This window comes from Camellia sinensis, chromosome 15 (assembly GCF_055761805.1).
Source record: "Camellia sinensis isolate YWXY chromosome 15, ASM5576180v1, whole genome shotgun sequence".
NCBI classification, from domain to species: Eukaryota; Viridiplantae; Streptophyta; class Magnoliopsida; order Ericales; family Theaceae; genus Camellia; species Camellia sinensis.
This window is the reverse complement of record NC_138975.1, coordinates 138854930-138874970: the sequence shown is the minus strand read 5'-3', so window position 1 is coordinate 138874970 and position 20041 is coordinate 138854930. Positions and strand designations below refer to the sequence as shown.

The following is a 20041-nucleotide window of genomic DNA, read 5'->3' as shown; positions in this document are numbered from 1 at the left end:
TGCGCTCCTCTTTGGGTGAGAGTTTGAGGGGTGATCTTCTTCTAATGTATGGTGGTGTCCCAGCGGTTGGTCGGTGTTTTGGTTGGTGTGTGGAGCTGCAGTGGGTGTGGGTGTTGATCTGTCTTCGGGTGTTGTTCTGTGTGGAGCTGCAGTGGGTGTGGGTGTGGGTGTCTTCGGCAGCAAGTGTGGAGGTTGGAGTTTGGAGTTTGGAGGTTGGGTGTTAATCTGTTTTCAGGGTTTGGAGGTTGGAGTTTGGAGTTGCAATGGTGTTTGGAGCTGTGGGCTGTTGGTTGATGGCTTTTCCGGTGGTGTTTGGAGTTTGGCAGGTTGCTCGGCAGCAAGTGTGGAGGTTGGAGTTTGGAGGTTGGGTGTTACTCTGTCTTCGGAGTTTGGAGGTTGGAGTTTGGAGTTGCAATGGTGTTTGGAGCTGTGGGCTGTTGGTTGATGGTGTTTTCCGGTGGTATTTAGAGCCGTGACCTGTTGGCTACAGTGTTTTCCGGTGGTGTGAGGAGTGCAGCAAAGTAGGTGTGGCCTCGGGAGTGCAGCAGCACAGCAGCTTAGGTGTTCAGGTGGGTGGTTGGCTGCAGAGTAGGCGTGGGCATGAGCTGCAGAGTAGGCGTGGGTGGCGTGGGTCTTGGGTACTGTGGGTTGTGGGAGTGTAGTTGGTGTTTAAAATATTTGGGTTACTAGCTTGATTTTGTGGGAAATCATGTATTTTATATTCTGTTAAGTCCTTCTTAACTTTTTTTGTTTAAAAAAAAAATTGTGAGGCTGAGGGGTTGGTTGTATGATTGCGCGTAGCAGTAGTAGGGGTATTTTATACTTTCCGAAACTCTCTCAGTGCATTTCATCTTCCTGTACCTTTAATTTCATATTTTTAATGAAATTTTTCTTTACTGATAAAAAAAAATGAAAAAGATTAAAATGGTTTTTTAAATTTTTTATTAGGAGAGAGAGAGAGAGAGAGAGAGAGAGAGAGTGAGTGAGTGAGTGTGTGTGTGTGTGAGAGAGAGAGTGTGTACTAGTGGGACATCTGAGATAGATGTGTCAGCAGGCTTGTTTTTTTTTTTGAATTAATCTGAGCCCCAGATTTATTGTGGGGTGACGTGGCCAAATTTGGCCCGTCCCCCGAAGGAAAGGAAGGAGAGAATGGTTGGAGAGGATCCGAACTCCATTTTTATTGCATTTTCCCTTATTTGATTCCTTTGTATATTAGTTTTGTAAAATATGATTTTGAATAATGCATTCAATTAATTTGTAACTTTTGTGTTAGAATGTGAAATTCAGAAGAAAAAAAAAAATTGTTTGAAAATTTTAAAAATGGAAAGATCAATGTTCACTAATTTGTTTTTATATTTTATATTTTAATCTCGCCTAACTTGCTTAAACTGTTGATTTAAAACAACTGAAACAAAGCTGTCAATTTTACGAATAAATGGCAACGAGCTGAAAATTCTCAACATGATTTAAGTTGATAATTTTTGTATTAAAACTCAAATGTTTGGGCTCATGTCGGTTCTATTTCGATTATCTAAACATTTCATTTTGTAAGACTTTTTATGTATGTCATTTTAAAATAATTGAGTCAATTCAATAATCGTAATATTTTCATTTTATCACATTTGTTTTTTTTTTAATTATTTTTTAAAGAATGAAAAGTGTGTTTTTAAAAATAAACTCTCCATTTTTTGAAAACAAATGCAATAAAAATGAAAATATTATGATTATCATATTTGATGAGCCCTAAGAACCTAAACATAACGATCAAGTTGAGATTTTATATGATTTCTCTGTGGAAAATGTATTCATTCAACAATTTTTAACTTCCAAACTATAAGAAATAACCAGGTTGGTACTTGAATGTGGTGGAATCTCCTTCAATTTTGGTCGATTTATTATATTTGTATTATTGGATGATTGATTTGAGTTATGATATGATAATACAATTGTGATAGAGACCCTACATATACATGACCCTTACAATTCCCACTGTCATTCCAATCACTCATAATGTGAGACCCACACATCAAGGCCAAGATCAAAATGAGAGTCACGGAACCTTTAAAAAAAAAAAAAAGGGTCTCAAATATTTTTGTGTGGCAATATTAGGTGATAACTTATCCATATGCAACAGTTTTTCAATAATAGACACCGGTTATGTAACGTGAAATAACCCACCATGTCAAAGCCGTACACCTTCTTTGATCTATAAATAACACTTTCTTTGCCATGCATATTATTATCAATGTCACACATATAATAAACCTTATACAATGAAGACAGCAATATTCCTCTCAATATTTATTCTCTCTACCTTCTCTTCAAACTTGATATTTCTCAGTACAGCCAACTCTGCTCCCAGCCCAGTCCGCGACATAGAAGGCAAAGAGGTCCGAGCAGGCATCAAGTACTACATCCTGCCCGTGTTCCGCGGCCCGGGTGGTGGGCTAACCCTAGCCAGCACCACCCAAACGTGCCCACTCGACGTGGTCCAAGCACGACTAGGGGTCGACCATGGCCTCCCATTAACATTCTCTCCTGTAAACCCTAAAAAAGGCGTGGTTCGGGTATCAACTGATCTGAACATCAAGTTCTCTGCCGCGACTATCTGTGTTCAATCAACTGTGTGGAGGCTCGCCAATTATGATGAGTCAACAGGACAATACTTTGTAACAACTGGTGGTGTTGAGGGAAACCCTGGTCCCGAAACCGTGAGTAATTGGTTTAAGATAGAGAAGTTTAATGATGATTATAAGCTTGTTTTCTGTCCCGGGGTGTGTGATGTCTGCAAAGTTATTTGTAGAGATGTTGGGATTTATATTGATGAGCATGGAACGAGGCGTTTGGCTCTGAGTGATGTGCCATTCGGAGTCATGTTTAAGAAGGCTTAATGGTTGGTTTAGTTTCAATTATATAAGAACAATAAGCACTGTTAAATAAAGAATCCTTATTGTTCTTTCAAGTAATGTTGCAATAAAGGTTTCGTCAGGTCATGTATCCTCACAAACCAAACAAGTAATAAATTGACTATTGTATTGTATTCCATAATATTGCCATATTTCATTTCGGAAATTTTCTGTCACGTTTGGTATGATGAAAAACAAAAATTGATAGAAAATAGTTTTTGTAGCTAACGAAAAATAAATTTTTTTGAATGTAAAATATTTTCTTTTTAAAAGGTAAAAATATTTTTTAAATTAAAATCTTACTAACATTATCACAATATTACGCTACTCTCACCTCCACCACCCCATCACCTTCACCACCATCACCACCCCACCAGCACCTCCACCCCACCTTTGTTCCAAGCTGCTACCACCTCCCCCATCTTTGTCCCACTACCACTACCCTTTCTTTGTTCCACTACCACTATTAAATATAGAAAAATATTTAATTTTTTTTTTTTATTTATAGAAACTATTTTTGATTAAAATACCAAACAAAGAAACGGTGTAGAGAGTATATAGACAACAGTTGAGGGAAGTGTAACCGAAATTATTATTTTGTCAGTACCTGTGGCCTAGTGGTAAGTCGAATCTACTAACCCAACTCCAAATAGTTCAGTTTCCATCAAATATTAAGGTGGTGTTTGGAAACTTTCCAAAAAAAATCACAAAATAAAAAAATGACTACAAAAATCAATGCTTAAACACTCATTCAGTCAAAACTCAAATGTATCATTTATTTTTTTTGATACAAATGCGATAAATTGAATAAATTATAATTATGCGATTGAACTAATTTTTTGTATAGATAATATACACGAATGATTCTATAAAATAAAAGACTCAAATAATTGAAACAAGACCTATGATAGATGATAGATCTCATACACTCAAAAAATGCCCTTCATTATGTTTAGTGATCCCTGGAATTCAAATCCAAGTAGACTGAAAATTGAAAATTGAGAATTATAATTAGAGACGTACTGATAGTTTTAGTATTATCAAAATTAACCTTTATATATAATGTTATATTATCAAATTAATCTTTTAATTTCTACTCTATCTAAAATTATAATTTCGGTATTATAACAAAATAGTATTTAATTGATTTTATTTATCTCTTACTTTCTCTACTTTCAGAGAGATTCAAAATATGAGTTATAAGAAAAATAGATTTCTATTCATTTCTTCCCATTTCAATCAATTTCTCTCATTTTTGCTTGTCTAATCGAGTGATATATATGGACCAAGAGAAATACATTTACTTTATTGGAGGGGGATTCCTCCAATCCAAGGTGTTGTTTGGGTTTGTAGGGCCCACCACGCGTCCTGTTTCGATAATTCTAACCGTTTATTTTGTCGATCACTCTTTATATTTCATCCACAAAAAAAAAAATTAGGTCGATCCGATAATTATAATTTGTTCAATTTTTTACTAAAAAAATAGACAACAATTGTGTTTTTAAAAAATAAATCATATATTTTTTTAGTGACAAATGTAATAAATTAAACAAGTTACAATTATTAAATCGCCCTTAAGATAAAAAAACAAAAAAACAAAGTGCAAATGCAATCACTAAAATAAGAGAAGCAAGTGTAAATGCAATCACTAAATAATGGTATTATTATCCTAATTCATCAACAAGTGTAAATCCTAAAACATCAAGAAGTGCAATAAGATAATACTAGATAATTTATTATTATCACCATATTTGTTTTTGAGTTTTCAAAAATAATATTTTTAGTTTTCAATTCTTATTTTAAATATTTACATAATTATTATTTTTTTTTAATTTTTAAATACATTTTTTTTATCGGCAAATAAATCTTTATTGATGAAAACATACAAGGTATGATAAGTTACATCAATAAAGAGGAGCTTGGAGCTAACACGAAACTCCAAGCGCCAGTTAGTGAGGAACCAACAAAAAGAAAGCAAAAAGTGCTGCCACAACAGCAGACAGAGAATGGAAACAGACCAGTCCAAACACAGCAGAAGCCAGTCCAAACACAGCAGCACCAGACCAGCACAGTAGACCAGATCAGTTGTGGACCAATAAAAGAGCTACCTAACAGCAGACCACCAAAAACCAGTTGCAGTCTCACTATAGCAGTTGCATTCCACCAAAAAAACGCCCATTCCTCACATAAACCATGATCTCCCTTCAAATGCAAATGAATATCTGTAATTTCTAATTAGAATATCAACTGGTTTCCATTCACTTCACATCAAACGATCAGCAAACAGAGCTCTGAAGCAGAGGACCACTGATGATGAATACACCCAGACAGATCAGAACAAAGACCAGCAGAGAAGAGTAGGAGGATCAAAAGGCAAAGACCAACTATAGAATCAGGAACAAAACCTGATTTGATTCCATTTGAAAGCTAAATCATTAATTGAGAATGGGAAGTTCTTAATAGATGCTTTCAACCAAAAAGCTGCTCTGATTTTGATTAATTCACACAGGCCAAAGAAATTGGGTTGAGTCTCAGAGAAAACACATTTGTTCCTGTGATTCCAAAGATACCAAAGAACAATAAGGGGGATAGCTCTCCAAATTAGCCTATCAAAGCCCTTCAATCTACCACCCAGCCACCAATTGAGAAGGCCTTCCACAGAGTTATGTATGCACCAATAAAATCCTCAATCATGAATAAAAAGAAGACCAGATCAACCAAGAGAATGGGCAAAGAAGCAAAACATGAACAACTGATTCAGGTTCAACTCTGCAGAAGTGGCAAAGAATGGAAACATTATTGTCCAGAATGCCAAGTCTGTGCAAAAATTCTGCAGATTTGATTTTGTTTTACCATGCCAGCCACTAGAAAAATGAAACATTGGGGGAATAGTTCTATTCCAAATGGATTTTCAGATTCTGAGATTGGGGCCGAAATTTAAACTACTAAGAGAGTAAAGAGAGGACACAGAGAACTCACTATGATTTGAAGATGCGAATTTTTAGATACATTTAATCTTAATACACTTAAAAAGTAAAAAAAATCTTTAAACATTTAATTGAATACAACGAAATATGAAAATATATTAAATTTTCATATATATATATATATATATATGTTATATTTTTTGGTATTTAGTGAATTTTTAAAAAAAATTTATTTCACAAATATTATACATTGATTAGGTGTACTAAAAAAATCATAAAATATTAGAACAATTCACTAAACATTAATATATATATATATATATATATATAAAATAAAATAAAAAACTCAATTAAATTGGATTCAATTAAAGTCGGCCACGTGTTGCATCACTGCATGTGCTTTTATCATTACTTATTTTTCAAACATGTGTTGCATGCGTGTCGTTTTTTGTTTTTTAATGGGATAAAGCCATATGACGACCTCCATCGGCGAATTAATTTTTTTTTATTAAATTTGTGTAATATTTTGATGATAAATTTAAATTGATACCATTTACTCTAATGTTAGAATTAAAATTTTAATCAGATATATATATTTTTTTTTTTTTTTTTTTTTGTGGATTGTTTGAGCAAGTGGATGTCTTTGGACATCGTCCACAAATAAACAAAAAAATGTCTAAATTGCTTTTAGTGAATGTCGATTAGGATGTCCTGTTAAATGATAAATTTAAACTTGATGAAAAATGAAATTTTTTCTTTATTTGATGAAAGTTTTGATTTTGTCTCCATTTAATATAAATTTAGTGAAAAAGTTAGACTACCTACATGTGATGATGAATTGGAGATAAGGCAAATTACAACATTCAAAAAGCACAAGTGAAGGCAAATGAAACAGCACTTCTTCCATCCAAACAGTTAATCTAAGGGAGCCAATTGCCATCCGTGGCGATCCATGAGCCACCTTATTCCCATGGCGATGGACATGAGCGATGCAAAAATTTTGGAAGTTTTGACAGCTGGTGTGAGTTTGTTGCAAGAGATGGATGGAACAAGAAGTAGATTATGGGTGGTCATGATTCCTCTATTTTTGTAAAAAATTTTTATTTATCATAATACTTCTAAATATCTATATATATATATATATATATATATATATATTATTTTATAAATAAAATGAGCTCTTAGTATAAAATATATATGTCTCATTCTTCTCTAATCTTACCTTCTCTTTTTGTTTTCTACTAATTTTTTTTTCTCCATCCTGTTAGAAATTATTTATATGATATTTGAATTTTTTATATGTATATATAATTTATATGTCCCATTTGATGGTACTTATGCCTTGCGTTGATTGGTTATATATATAATTTATATATTGTATTGTAAATACATGTGTGTTTATCTATATGGTGAAAAAATATTTTTAAATCTCTATAGTGATGAAATTCAGATTCTGTCCCTGCGTCCGTAGGCGGTAAAAAGCACTCACCAATTGCATGCGCTCGGATCAGAAGAGCTTTAGTCAAAAATATCATTTTGTTTTTGTATATGTAATACTAAGTTTGATAATTCATAGGGTAAATTACACTAACACCCCCTGAGGTTTATCTTCAAAACATATTTCTCTTTGAGGTTTCAGAAATTACACTGACCCTCTTGTCAGTGTTTGTCACTTAACAGAACTAACAAAAAAAATTCATTGACCTTAATACCCTCCACACAAGGTGTGAATTTTCCATTTTACTTACAATTTCACCTTCTCTCATTTTTTTCTCTCTAAGCTCTCATATCCACCATCTCCACATTCCATCTACCATCATCACCTTTGTGGGTGCACTATTCCAATTCGCTCTGTGAGAAATCATAGCTCCACTACATAAGTGGACTAACTACCTTAGAATAGTATAAGGCCTTTTAAAGCCGCAAGGGGTTAGTTGCTAGCTTTCGCCTAACTCCAAAGCAAACAATATTGTGCCAGTCAGGAAGGGTTAGTTGCTCCATTTGATACCGTTTGTGGGAACTCTCTACTAAAGCAGCCAATCTATTTGGGAGTTATATGGGTGCACTATCCTACATCGCTCTTTGAGAGATCACAGCTCCACTACATAAGTGGACTAACTCCCTTAGACTAATATGAGGCCTTTTAAAGCCGTAAAGGGTTAGTTGCAGGTTTTCACGTAACTCCAAATCAGAGAATGTCGTATTAGTCGTCGGGGGGGAGGGGGAGGGGGAGGGGGAGAGAGAGGGAGGGTTAGCTACTTCATTTGGCGCTATCTGTGGGAACTCTTTACTCAGGTAGCTAGTCTACTAGGGAGTTATATGGGTGCACTATCTCACATCGCTCTATGAGAGATTACAATTCCATTACATAAGTGGATTAACTCTTTTAGCCTAGTATGAGGCTTTTTAAAACCGTGAGGGGTTAGTTGCTGGTTTTCATTAACTCCAAAGTGGACAATATCGTGTTAGTCGGGGAGGGTTAGTTGCTTCATTTGGTGCTGTCTATGGGAACTCCCTACTTAGGCAGCCACTCCACTGGGAGTTATGTGGGTGCACTATCCCACATCGCTTTGTGAGAGATTGCAGCTCCACTACATAAGTGGACTAACTCCTTTAAACTAGTATGAGGCCTTTTAAAGGGGTGACAATATCTTACTAGTCATGGAGGGTTAGTTGTTTCATTTCGCACCGTTTGTGGGAGCTCCTTGCTCAGACAGCCAATCCACTGGGGAGTTATGTGGGTACACTATCCCATATCGCTCTGTGAGAGATCATAGCTCCATTACATAAGTGGACTAACTCCTTTAGACTAGTATGAGGCATTTTAAAGCCGTGAGGGGTTAGTTGTTGGTTTTCGCCTAACTCCAAAGTGGAAAATATCGTGCTAGTCGGGAAAGGTTAGCTATTTCATTAGCACCATCTGTGGAAACTCCCTCCTCAAGCAGCTAGTCCAGTGGGGAGTTACATGGGTGCACTATCCAATATCGCTTTGTTAGATATCACAACTCTACTACATAAGTGGACTAACTCCCTTAGACTAGTATGAGGCCTTTTAAAACCGTGAGGGGTTAGCTATTGGTTTTTGCCTAACTCCAAAGCGGACAATATCATGCTAATCAGGGAGGGTTAGTTGCTTCATTTGGCGCTATCTATGGGAACTCCCTACTAAGGCAGCTAGTCAACTAGGAAGTTATGTGGGTGCATTATCCCACATTGCTCTGTGAGATATCGCAACTCCACCACATAAGTGGACTAACTCCCTTAGACTAGTATGAGGCCTTTTAAAGTCGTGAGGGGTTTGCTACTGATTTTTGCCTAACTCTAAAGCGGACAATATCGTATTAGTGGAGGAGGGTTAATGGAGCTATAATCTCTCATAGAGCGATGTACTAACTCCCTTAGACTAATATGAGGCATTTTAAAGCCCTCAGGGGTTAGCTGCTATTTTCACCTAACTTTAAAGCAGACAATATCATACTAGTCGGGAAGGGTTAGTGAAACTGTAATCTCTCACAGAGTGATGTGGGATAGTGCACCCACATAACTCCCTAGTGGACTGGCATAACTCCTAATGGACTAGCTGCCTGAGCAGGGAGTTCCCATAAACAGCACCAAATAAAGTAGCTAACTCTCCCCGACTAGCACGATATTGTCTGCTTTGGAGTTAGGTGAAAACCAGCATCTAATGTCACGACCCAAACCCGCCCCTATAGGTTTAGTGTAGTAACCGACCAATAATCCTTGGATTACCAAAGGCCTCTGAACAAAATATCATATAATAAAAAGGGCTGTGGAAACAATTATATAAAACATACATAGTCCATTGAGCTGTGTGGACATACATGGGACAGAAATTTCAAAACTTTATATGCATAGGCGAGATGTCATAATTACAGTAATCTACATTACATCCATCACAGGTATAACAAAAGGGAACTTAGCCCAATATACACATAAACTGGAAACTTGTTCATATCCCCAAAAGAAAACAAAGCCTCAAACATGTGCCACAAAAGGGAACCTCCTCGAGAGGCACAACAGCTGGCTGACACGACAAAGACTCCAGGTTATCAACTCTGAGCTTGGTCACGCATCTGGTCACCTACGTACATAAATAATAAAGTGAGTTGGAGCTCAGTGAATAATAACAAAGTAAAGGTTTTAATGAATGATGGCCGTAACAGATTTAGATTTCAAATCTCATATCAATAGAAACATAGGCGTGTTTGTATCAGAAACAGAGTCATATTCATATTCATATTCGAATCATGTGTGGTACATCCATTAGCATTAACATATCTCTTTGGAACCTTCGGTACTGGGTAACATATCTCATGCGTGGGCCACAATGGAACCTTCGGTACCGGGTAACATATCTCATACATGGGCCACGGTATTATTTCCTCCGGGCAAGGGCCTTATGACCATAAGCCACAGTTTTATGTCCCCTGGGCGAGGGCCTCTGCAAAGGATACCACAAATACATCTCAAAGAATTGAATCATCATTCATTCAAACAATTCATAGCGTTTTAGAAAACTAATCATTTTATATCATCAGAAAATAATTAAAGTCAAACATAACTTTACGGAGTTATTACTCATAGATAATTTCACAAATAGCTTCGTTGACCACCAATGGATCGACAGTTCACGGCACGTGACCTACACAAACATAATAGATACACAAATTGAAACACACGCTCTGGTTGTACTTAACTTAGTGTGTTTCTAGCCTTTATCCTCATTATTGTGTCTTAATCATGGCTTAGGAATGCCTAGGATGCAATGAGGATACAAAAATACACTTGAAAACACTTAGTCAAATATGCTGAAAACAGAGGCCTTGCTCGAGCGCAACTTCCTTCGCTCGAGCAGATGTTCAAAAAAGTAAGTGGTTGCTCAAGCGTAACTTTCCTTGCTGGAGCAATCTGTAAACTCTGCACAAATACTGGTTGTGTGATTTCTCTGCTTGATAGCCGCTCGACGGTCGCTCGAGCGTGTGACTGGGGTCCTCGCTCAAGTGTAACTCTTGTCGCTCGAGTGGTCTACAAGAATGTGAAACTTCTGGGAGCATGCATTTTACGCTCGAGCCAAGCTTCGGTCACTCGAGCGAGAGTGCAAAATACAGAGTGGTCGCTCGAGCGTAGGTTCTATCGCTCTAGCAAAGAGACAGATTTTTGGAATTTTCAAATTGCACTCTCAAACTCAAAACTCGACTTTAACACATCAAAACTCATCATTTTGGGCCAAAAATCAAGAAAACATTTAGAAACTTGTAGAACATCATGAATTGAAGATCGTTTCGCAAAAATCAAAGCCCAAAAGCATGTCAATTGTGTGAAATCAAACTTGAAATGTTAAAACATCACATGAACTTAACATGCAAGTAATTTCTTGACTTCAAAGCCTTCAAAACAAGATCAAATGAGGTGTTTAACTCAAGGACATGATGAATTCTTAGAACAAGATCAAAAGAAGGACATGCAAGAGGGAAATTCCTTGAAAACAAACTCAAATTATGGTGGAATGAGCATGCATGCATATATGATTTGCTACCGAATTCTACTTTCTTAGCTTCAATTATGGATCAATTCTTATATTCTCTTGAATGTTCATGAAAACTCACTTGAGCTCATAAAGTATGAATTGAATTCTTACCTAAAATCCACAAGTATTTGAATGTTAGTGAGTTCTTGAGTAATTCCACAAATTTTCCTCAAATCCTCTAGCAATCTCTTTCCTTCCTTGTTGGTCTCACTTTCTCTTCCTTTCATCTCTTCTCACGTTGTTCTACTCAAGGCATGATGAAATGAGAGTAGTTCTAAAGTGTCTAGAGTCCTTTGGCCTTATATAGGCTCAATTAAGGTAGCTTTAATCGAGTCCTGATTAACCTAAGTAAGTATAATTATTTTATTCTAATTAATTTGCTCCGAATCAAAGTTCAATTCAACCTACCATAAAATTCTAAAAATTATAAATATCACATTAACCAAGTCAATTTCGTGATTGGATGACGATAAGGCCGTCAATTTACAGAACAAAGTAGAAACACAAATAGATATTTCTACGCAAAACAGATAGAATCTCATGCAACATATAACACGTGCAATTAATGCAAAATTTTAACTTAATTACTTCTTAGGCATTCTTAATCATGGATTAAAGATTAAACATAGGTCGGGGTTGTTACAGCTAACCCCTTACAGCTTTAAAAGGTCTCATACTAGCCTAAGGGAGTTAGTCCACTTATGTAGCAGAGCTGTGATATCTCACATAGCGGTGTATGCTAGTGCACCCATAACCTTCCATCCCTACCATCATAGAACTGATGCACCCACACCATGATCTATCCTTACTCCATCATCATCCATCTTCTGGCTACCATCACTGTGAGGCCAAATCAAACCGAAACCCTTAGATGACATTGTTCGTGGGTTTGCAAATCTCACTCTTTCTCTCTCTAAAGCATATTATATATTATAGAATGGTTAAACATCTTGTACTGATAAAAGATAAACCTTTGACTACCCAAATCCACTTTCATACCACAATATATGTAACTATATAGATAGAAACCAGACAAATCTGTGAATTAAAGAATCACAGATTGTTCATGTGTAGAAAATGTGTACATTTTTATATATATATATAATATCAAACCCAGTTCACTGTCCAAATCCAAACCCACTTTTCTTGATCATGTGTACATATATATACATATATACATTTCAAACCCAATCCACTGCCAATCCCATTTTTCCTGATTTCTCAGCAAGAAACCAAAGGAACTGATCAACAGATGTGCGACGACAGAACCATCACTTTTATTCTTCACAAACGGCTTCTTCACATTCGGAGTTTGCTCAGCCTCCTTGATCTTGAACTTCAAGCACTAAACATCTTGTAATTGATTTTCCCTTCTCTTCAACCCCTATCTTCTCATGTTCTATTCTCTCTTTATTTGTATGTACATATATGTGTGTATATATATATATATATATTATATTCTCAAAACCCTACTCTCTCCCAAATCTTCAATTGATAACAATAGGAATGGTTAGTTGTTGAGTTTAAGTCTCTTCAAATTCCATCCGATTTGTTTGATTCACGATGGCTTTGATTTGCACAATGTTTCATTTGTTTGGAGGGGCAGTTGTAGTGTTCAAAAGTGGGATAAGAATTAGGTGTTCATGGCTATTGGGTTGCGGTGACTGTGGCAAGAAATGGCTCATGGAGTTGTTGGGAAAGACATGGGCATAGACATAGGCATGTGGGTGTGTTTGGACAAAACCTGGTCGTGGGTTTGAGCAAGTTAAAGGCATAGAGGATGAAGAAGATATAGGCCTCCTTTGGGAAGTTAGCTATTTTAATTTTTGGCTATTTTAGAAGGCTAGAATTATTATGTTTGGAAAAATGATTGAATTTTTTTATAGTTGGATGTGATATTTGTAAGAGAAAAAGTGAAATGATTATGGACTTGATGTAACATTTTGTCTTATTGGCTATTTTAACCTGTTTTATCTTTTTGTGAATTTTAGCTAAAAAATAGCCCAAAACCCACTTGCCAAACAGGGCCATAGAGAGAGAAAGCTTAGGGTTAAAATTGATATTTTTGAAAAATAGTTTGCTGACATCAGTTCTTTTTGTTAGTTGACCTAGCCTTTGACTAACCGAAGGAGAAAATTGTAATGGAATTGAAAATCCTGGAGAGGGGAATGTAATTTGCAGAACGTCAAGAAGGAATCTGTATCAAAGGCAAACCTTAAGGGGTGTCAATATAATTTACCTTAATTCATTTTAAAAATATAATTTAATATAATATAAAGTGTGACATAAAAGAGATAATAGAAAAATTTAATCAAAACTCTTCTGTTGGATCTTTATTTGGTGAAAAGGATAATCAAATTTATTTTACTTAATAAACACCCTAAGAAGGAGGTGTATAATTGAATAAGGACGGAGTAAAATTTCTTTTTTTTTCTTAGACAATATTGCCCATATATATATATATATATATATATCATAGAACTCTTTTGACAATGAACACTTTTATTTTATTTTATACAAGTTTAAAAATGTTGTGTATGTGTATTTTTGGTTGGATCATCTAGTATGTACTCTATTTTTTGTAACTATAAAATGTTACTGTGAATCAAAGTAACATGTTACTGTTTATGTCAATTTCAATGGTATTTTTTTATTTTTTAGGAATTTCATAATCAACATGAATCATATTTCATAAATCTTGATGAGAGGATTCTAAAAATAATAATTTTATTAAAAATTGACATTTAGATTAAAACTTATATTATTTTAAAGATTAAAATATTAAATGATTCACTAAGTATATTTTAATAATAGTAGTATGTGTTGTATGTGAGAATTTTTTTTTTTTTACTTGTCCTTAATGCATTAAAATTTTATTACGAGAGGCTTTAACCAAATCCCTCTAAAAAATAAAGTGAAAATTATCAGAAAACTCTATATGGGAATCAATTACTCCAATCAATCCCATGAATTTTCTAATACATTGATCTGCTTGTTTTGACAACCTTATCGGGAGATCTTATTTTAAATTTTGGTATGATTTGGTAGACATTCTATCATTCATTATTGGGGATGCCATCTTAGGGAAGTTAGATCCCATTTTTGGATTATGTTTCCGTCACTTCAACATAACATTCAAACATAATACTCTAAAAAATTCTTTAGTGTAGTCTTCCCAAAAGTAACACTGCAATACTAAAAAACTATTTAGTGTACTCTACCCAAACGTAACACTCAAACACTCTAACATAACATATTAAAAAATTTCTTAGTGTGTTTTTCTCAAACATAAGACTCCAACATTAAAAAAACCATAACACTCAAACACTTTAATATAACACACTAAAAAATTTCTTAGTTCATTTTTCGCAAACATAATACTTCAACACTCCAACATAACGCACTAACTCCAACACTAAAAAATTACTTAGTGTACTTTTTTCAAACTTAACACTCAACGTAACTTTCCAAATGTAGCACTCCAATGCGGCAGACAAATGAGTCATTATACATCGAAAATGACTAAATGAATCACAAGAAAAAATATAGAACTATATGAATCACAAATCTAAAATATGAGACTTATTGGTCAATCACCCAACAATTAAAATAAATTGTCATTTGTAGATGTTGTTAGATTAGAAGTAAATATAACAATTCAACTAAAAATTATTCTTTTAGTTTTCATTTTTTAATTTGTGTGAATTTAATCTCCAAAGTAAAATAACTGTCTCAGTTTGGTCATTTAACTTAATTCGTTTTTTTTAATCTCAAGCAAGAATAAAGTATGGAAACCATAACTACATATAAACAGAAAGCAGAGAAAAATAAATAAATAAATACACAAAATTTTTCTATTATCCAATATGAATATATATTACTTATATATCAAAAAATATTGGATTATGTAGAAAAAGAAAAGGCATTTTTTGCAACCCAAAAAAGAAATAAAAAAAAAAAATAAATCGTCATCAAAAAAATTGATGACAAGGAAAGTAAGTTCTGGAATTTTTTTTTTCCACATCTAAAAATTACATGTTCATGTAGCAGTCCAAATATTTCCCTTCAAATATGTTTTTTTTTTTTTTTTTTTTTTATGATGTATAAACTAGGGGTGCAATTTGGACAGGTTGAGAGATTGTCTAAATTCATCTCAAGTTGTGTTGAGACTTATCCAATCTCACCCAAGCTCAAATTGTAATCCGAAATTGTTTACCCAAGCCCGACTTGAGTTAAACCCGAATTATCTGAGTTGTCTGAATTACACATAAATTTTAAATATTTTTTTGCACCTAAATTATTAATTTGTTAAAATTAGATTTACATATTTTATAAAATCATTAATAATATCAAAACAAATAATTGGTAGTATTTACAATTTATAAATGAGAATAAAAATTAAAAAAAAAAGATTTTATATTGTATTAATTATGTAGATAATATGCATTCAATATGATTTAGTGATATAAATTACTTTAATATCATATAATAGCTAATTATTTATACATATGTTTAATATTTTTATACATCTATATATATTTATTTCAGGTTTTGGATTACTCGGGTTGTTTGATATATTTGCCCAAACTCATCCAAATTTAATTGACGCTTTTGAATTTTTACCCAAACCCATACTGAATTCAAAAATATCTTGCCAAAATCGTAAAAAAATTCGAGTTAGGCTCAAGTTGCTCGGATTGAACCGGTTCGAACCCTCTCAAATTGCACCCCTAGTATAAATTTAGACAAAAAAGGAGGCGAAATTAAGTTAAGGGACCCAATTAAAACATATGTATATTTGTGGTTTCCAAACTTTGCCTAATTCAGATTGAAAGGGATACAAAATTAAGTTTTTTTTTTTTTTTTTAATCACGTGTCCGAGTTAGTTTACGCACACCTCGATTAATCCTGGAGTTTTGAAGTTAACAATCGGGGCAAACCTCCGGTAGTCTCAAGGTTTGGGATGTTTTGAACCTGCAACCTCTTAAGTGGTAAGTATAGTTATTTTCTGAAACATATTTTGCAAAAAAGGTCTAGCCACGCAAATTACAATGTCTTGATTGACACAATTTAAACATTATGGATCAAAATAATACAAATTGTATACTTTAATGACTAACAAAATATATTTTTAATTGAATTTTCAGATTTACTATCTTGAACGGCGCCTGCAAACAAAGTTGGATTTGGGAACAAATCAAAAACATTTTTCATACCTTGAAAGCTAAATTAATACAATTTAAATTAAAAATCAAAATAACACAACTCATAGTTTGGCGATTAAAATGATAATTAACCTTATTTTATTTATTTTATGTTTGTTGGAGTACTTTGTGTTAGAAAGCCTACATTCATGTAGTTTTGTCTTTTTAGATCAGTGCTTCGATAACACACAAAATTTTTTAAGTTGTCAGTGTTTATGAAAAGTATGTATATAGTTTATATATTAAATATATAAATAAATTTTAATAAATCTTCCTTATGTTTATGTATTCAAGTATAACTAAATATTAAAAATTGTGTTTATTAAATATAAATCAATAAAAATTGTGTAAATACGAAGTGTTAGAATAAGTTTGAAATTATATATATATATATATATTGAGATTTGTATGTTTAAGAAATTATATATGGGAACGAGTATTTTGTTTGATGAGAGTAAGTTTCTTATAATTTTTTTTTTTCTTTCCTGCTATTAAGTGTCAGTGGGTCCTCTTCGCCCACCGTAATACTCTCCATCTCTCATCAATATGAAAAAAATATGGATATATATATATATATATATATATACATTTAATTGGTGTAAATGTTAAAATTATTTATAGTAAAAAATATTAGGAATCATTTTACTGAAAAAAACTTACCATTTATTGTGATATTTATCATGACATAATATATTAACAAAGTGATGTTATAGATGTTGTGATAAAATTTATATGATATGCCCATTTTAAAAATTGCATATTACAACAGCCCATGAGAATCTTAAAAGTTGAGTTTTATAAAATGTTAGTTGCCAATTTTGTAGCATAAATCAAATTGTATAAAATTTATAATGCGAGAATCTTGCAATTAGGGGTATTCAATAGATATATCGATCCGTCTAAATCAACCGAACTGAATCGAACCAATCTGCTATATTTTGAACGGATGTGTGATGACAAGCGAACAGAGACAAATTGATTTTCTTCAATCCACCTAGTTTTAGATGGATAGTGGATTGAAAATTCTCATGCTGCAACCGAACCGCAAGCACTCCTACTTGCAACCAAGGTAAGAGTTGATTTCCCATCCTCTATTTTGGCTTTGGTTTTGTGGGAGATCCCTCCTTGATTCTGTTTGGTGATATGTTATCCGACCTAACCGCAAGCACTCCTAAAGGTAAGAGTTGAATTGCCATCCTCTATTTTGGCTTTGGTTTTGTGGCAGATGCCGCCTTGATTCTGTTTGGTGATTTGTTATCCGACTTATTGGAAAAATAAAAAAAATTAAAAAAAAGGGTAAGAGTTGAATTTTATAAAATGTCATTTGTCAATTTTATAATGTGAGAATCTTGCAAGCTATGAGTAATTTTATTGGTTTGTTTGTCGAAGGAAAATGGTATAAATTAATCAGAGCATTTGATTTAATGGTTGTATAGTACTTTTTGTTGTGATATCTTGAATTTAATTTTTATGGAGAAGAGTTTGATACCCTTTTATGGTGCTTGGTTTATTTTTCTTCCAGTATTGGAGTTGTATATGATTAGTAGTGATTGTTGGATTGGGCTTGGTGGATTTGTTGATTTTGTTAACTTTCCAGTTATTATCGACTAGTAGTCTGCTTGTTTGATGATGTAAATATTTCTCATAATGTAATTACTGTCATATCTATTTACAAAAAGAAAAAGAAAAAAGAAAGGAAAATGGTGTGGATCATAAAAATGTCTAATTTTTTTAGATTTGTGGTATTGGTGTTTGTTGAATATTTTATTTTATTTTTTTGTTAATTGAGAAGAGAATAATTAGAAATACTAGAAATATTAATAGCCAATTACCAAGTTTAAGCCCAATAACTATTACAAGTTACATACAAAAGAATTCAAAGTCCTCTCCGTAAGAATTAAACTCACAATCTCACATCACAAATTGATATTACACAATTATCAAACCAAATATCTTGATTTTTTGAACCCAAGTTAGCATAATGATACTTTTATTGATACTTTTATAATTTATTTATTTATGATTTTGTTTGGAAACTATTTTTTTCTTAGAAAAAAAAAAAGTTCAAAAAATTAATGTTTGTTGACAATTGTAAAAGGAACTAAAAAACAAAAAATGTGAGGGTTGTCTGCACTCTATTGTGTGGATTTAGCGGTGTAAAATTGGCCTACGGGTCCATGGGCCGCCCGAAGTCCACTCGCTGTTTGAGTGGGCCCGACTCGATTAGGCCGGCCCGAGCTTAACCTGAGACCTTGGGATCTGTGCCTGGGCCTTCTGTTTTACAGCCCGGCCTGCTTGGCCCATTAGTCCACTCTAGGTCTACTCAAAGTCCGACTCGAGGCCCGGTATCATTTTATATGGAAAAAAAATAAAATTTTGGTGGAAAAAAAATTAAAAAAAAAAAAAATAGTCAGGCCTCACCCAGGCTCGCCCCAAGCATGAGTCTAGGTTAGGCTCGCTAGCCCGCCCGAGGCACGAATGCCCCTAGGCCTAGTTTTCTAGCCTGTGGACCGGTCCGGTTAGGCTCGGCCAGGCTCAAGTGACCTTGGCCTGTGCTTGGGCCGTCTGTTTTACAACCCGGCCCGATTCATAAGCCCAGCCTGCCTAGCCCATTGGTTCACTCTAGGCCCATTCAAGGCTCGGCCCGAGGCCAGGTGTCATTTTATGTAAAAAAAATAAAATTTTGGTGGAAATTTTTTTTTTTAAAAAAAAAAAAAAACCCAAGCCAAGCCAGGCCTAGGATTGTCCCAAGCCTGCTAGCCCTACCCAAGGCCCGGTCTGCCAACCCGAATACCCGCGAACATGGGCTAGTTTTCTAGCCATTGGGCTTGCCCGGTCCAACTTGAAATTTGACAGGAGCCTGCACGGCCCAACATAGGCCGGCCTGAGCCCAAGCTCGGTTGGACCGGGCCGAATTTACACCCCTATGTGGATTGAAGGGTGTTGGTAGGTTTTATAGGACCCATCACAGAGTATTTGATAATTTAAATCATCCATTTTGTTAGAATTTATATATTGATCATTCACACACAAAAAACTAATAAAAATAAATATAATAAAATTATACAAATATAATTATCGGATCAATCTAACTTTTTGTATGAATAATTTACACATAAAATTTAATAAAATAAACGATTTAAATAATCAAAACGAATCCAGTAATAGACCTCATAACCTTCCAATTAAAAAAAAATACACACAATGGCAAGACTAGATATACCTCGTGCATCAAATGTATGCCAGCACGAAAATAAAAAATAAAAAATAAAAAAATTAATTAACTTGCAAATAAAAAAATACATACAAAAATTTTTATATGAAATAACGTGACAACAATATTTTAAATAGTATAAGTTATTTTAGTTTGAAATTAATAATTTACCATTTATTTTTATGAATTTTATGTAAAAAACAAATTACTTGTATATTACCACTCAATTAAAATATTGCTTT

General features: G+C 33.9%; 1 protein-coding gene across 1 annotated transcript; it reads left to right on the top strand.

Moving 5' to 3' along the window:
* The first annotated feature begins 2218 nt into the window (after positions 1 to 2218).
* On the top strand, positions 2219 to 3048 carry LOC114284828 (miraculin). Its single transcript, XM_028227765.2, has one exon. It carries the CDS (start codon positions 2274 to 2276, stop codon positions 2889 to 2891), a length of 618 nt encoding a protein of 205 aa, XP_028083566.2. The 5' UTR covers positions 2219 to 2273; the 3' UTR covers positions 2892 to 3048.
* The last annotated feature ends 16993 nt before the right edge of the window (positions 3049 to 20041 follow it).

Bases quoted from the DNA above. Each gene is read 5' to 3' on its own strand.
- LOC114284828 (XM_028227765.2), top strand. From the start codon at position 2,274: ATGAAGACAGCAATATTCCTCTCAATATTTATTCTCTCTACCTTCTCT.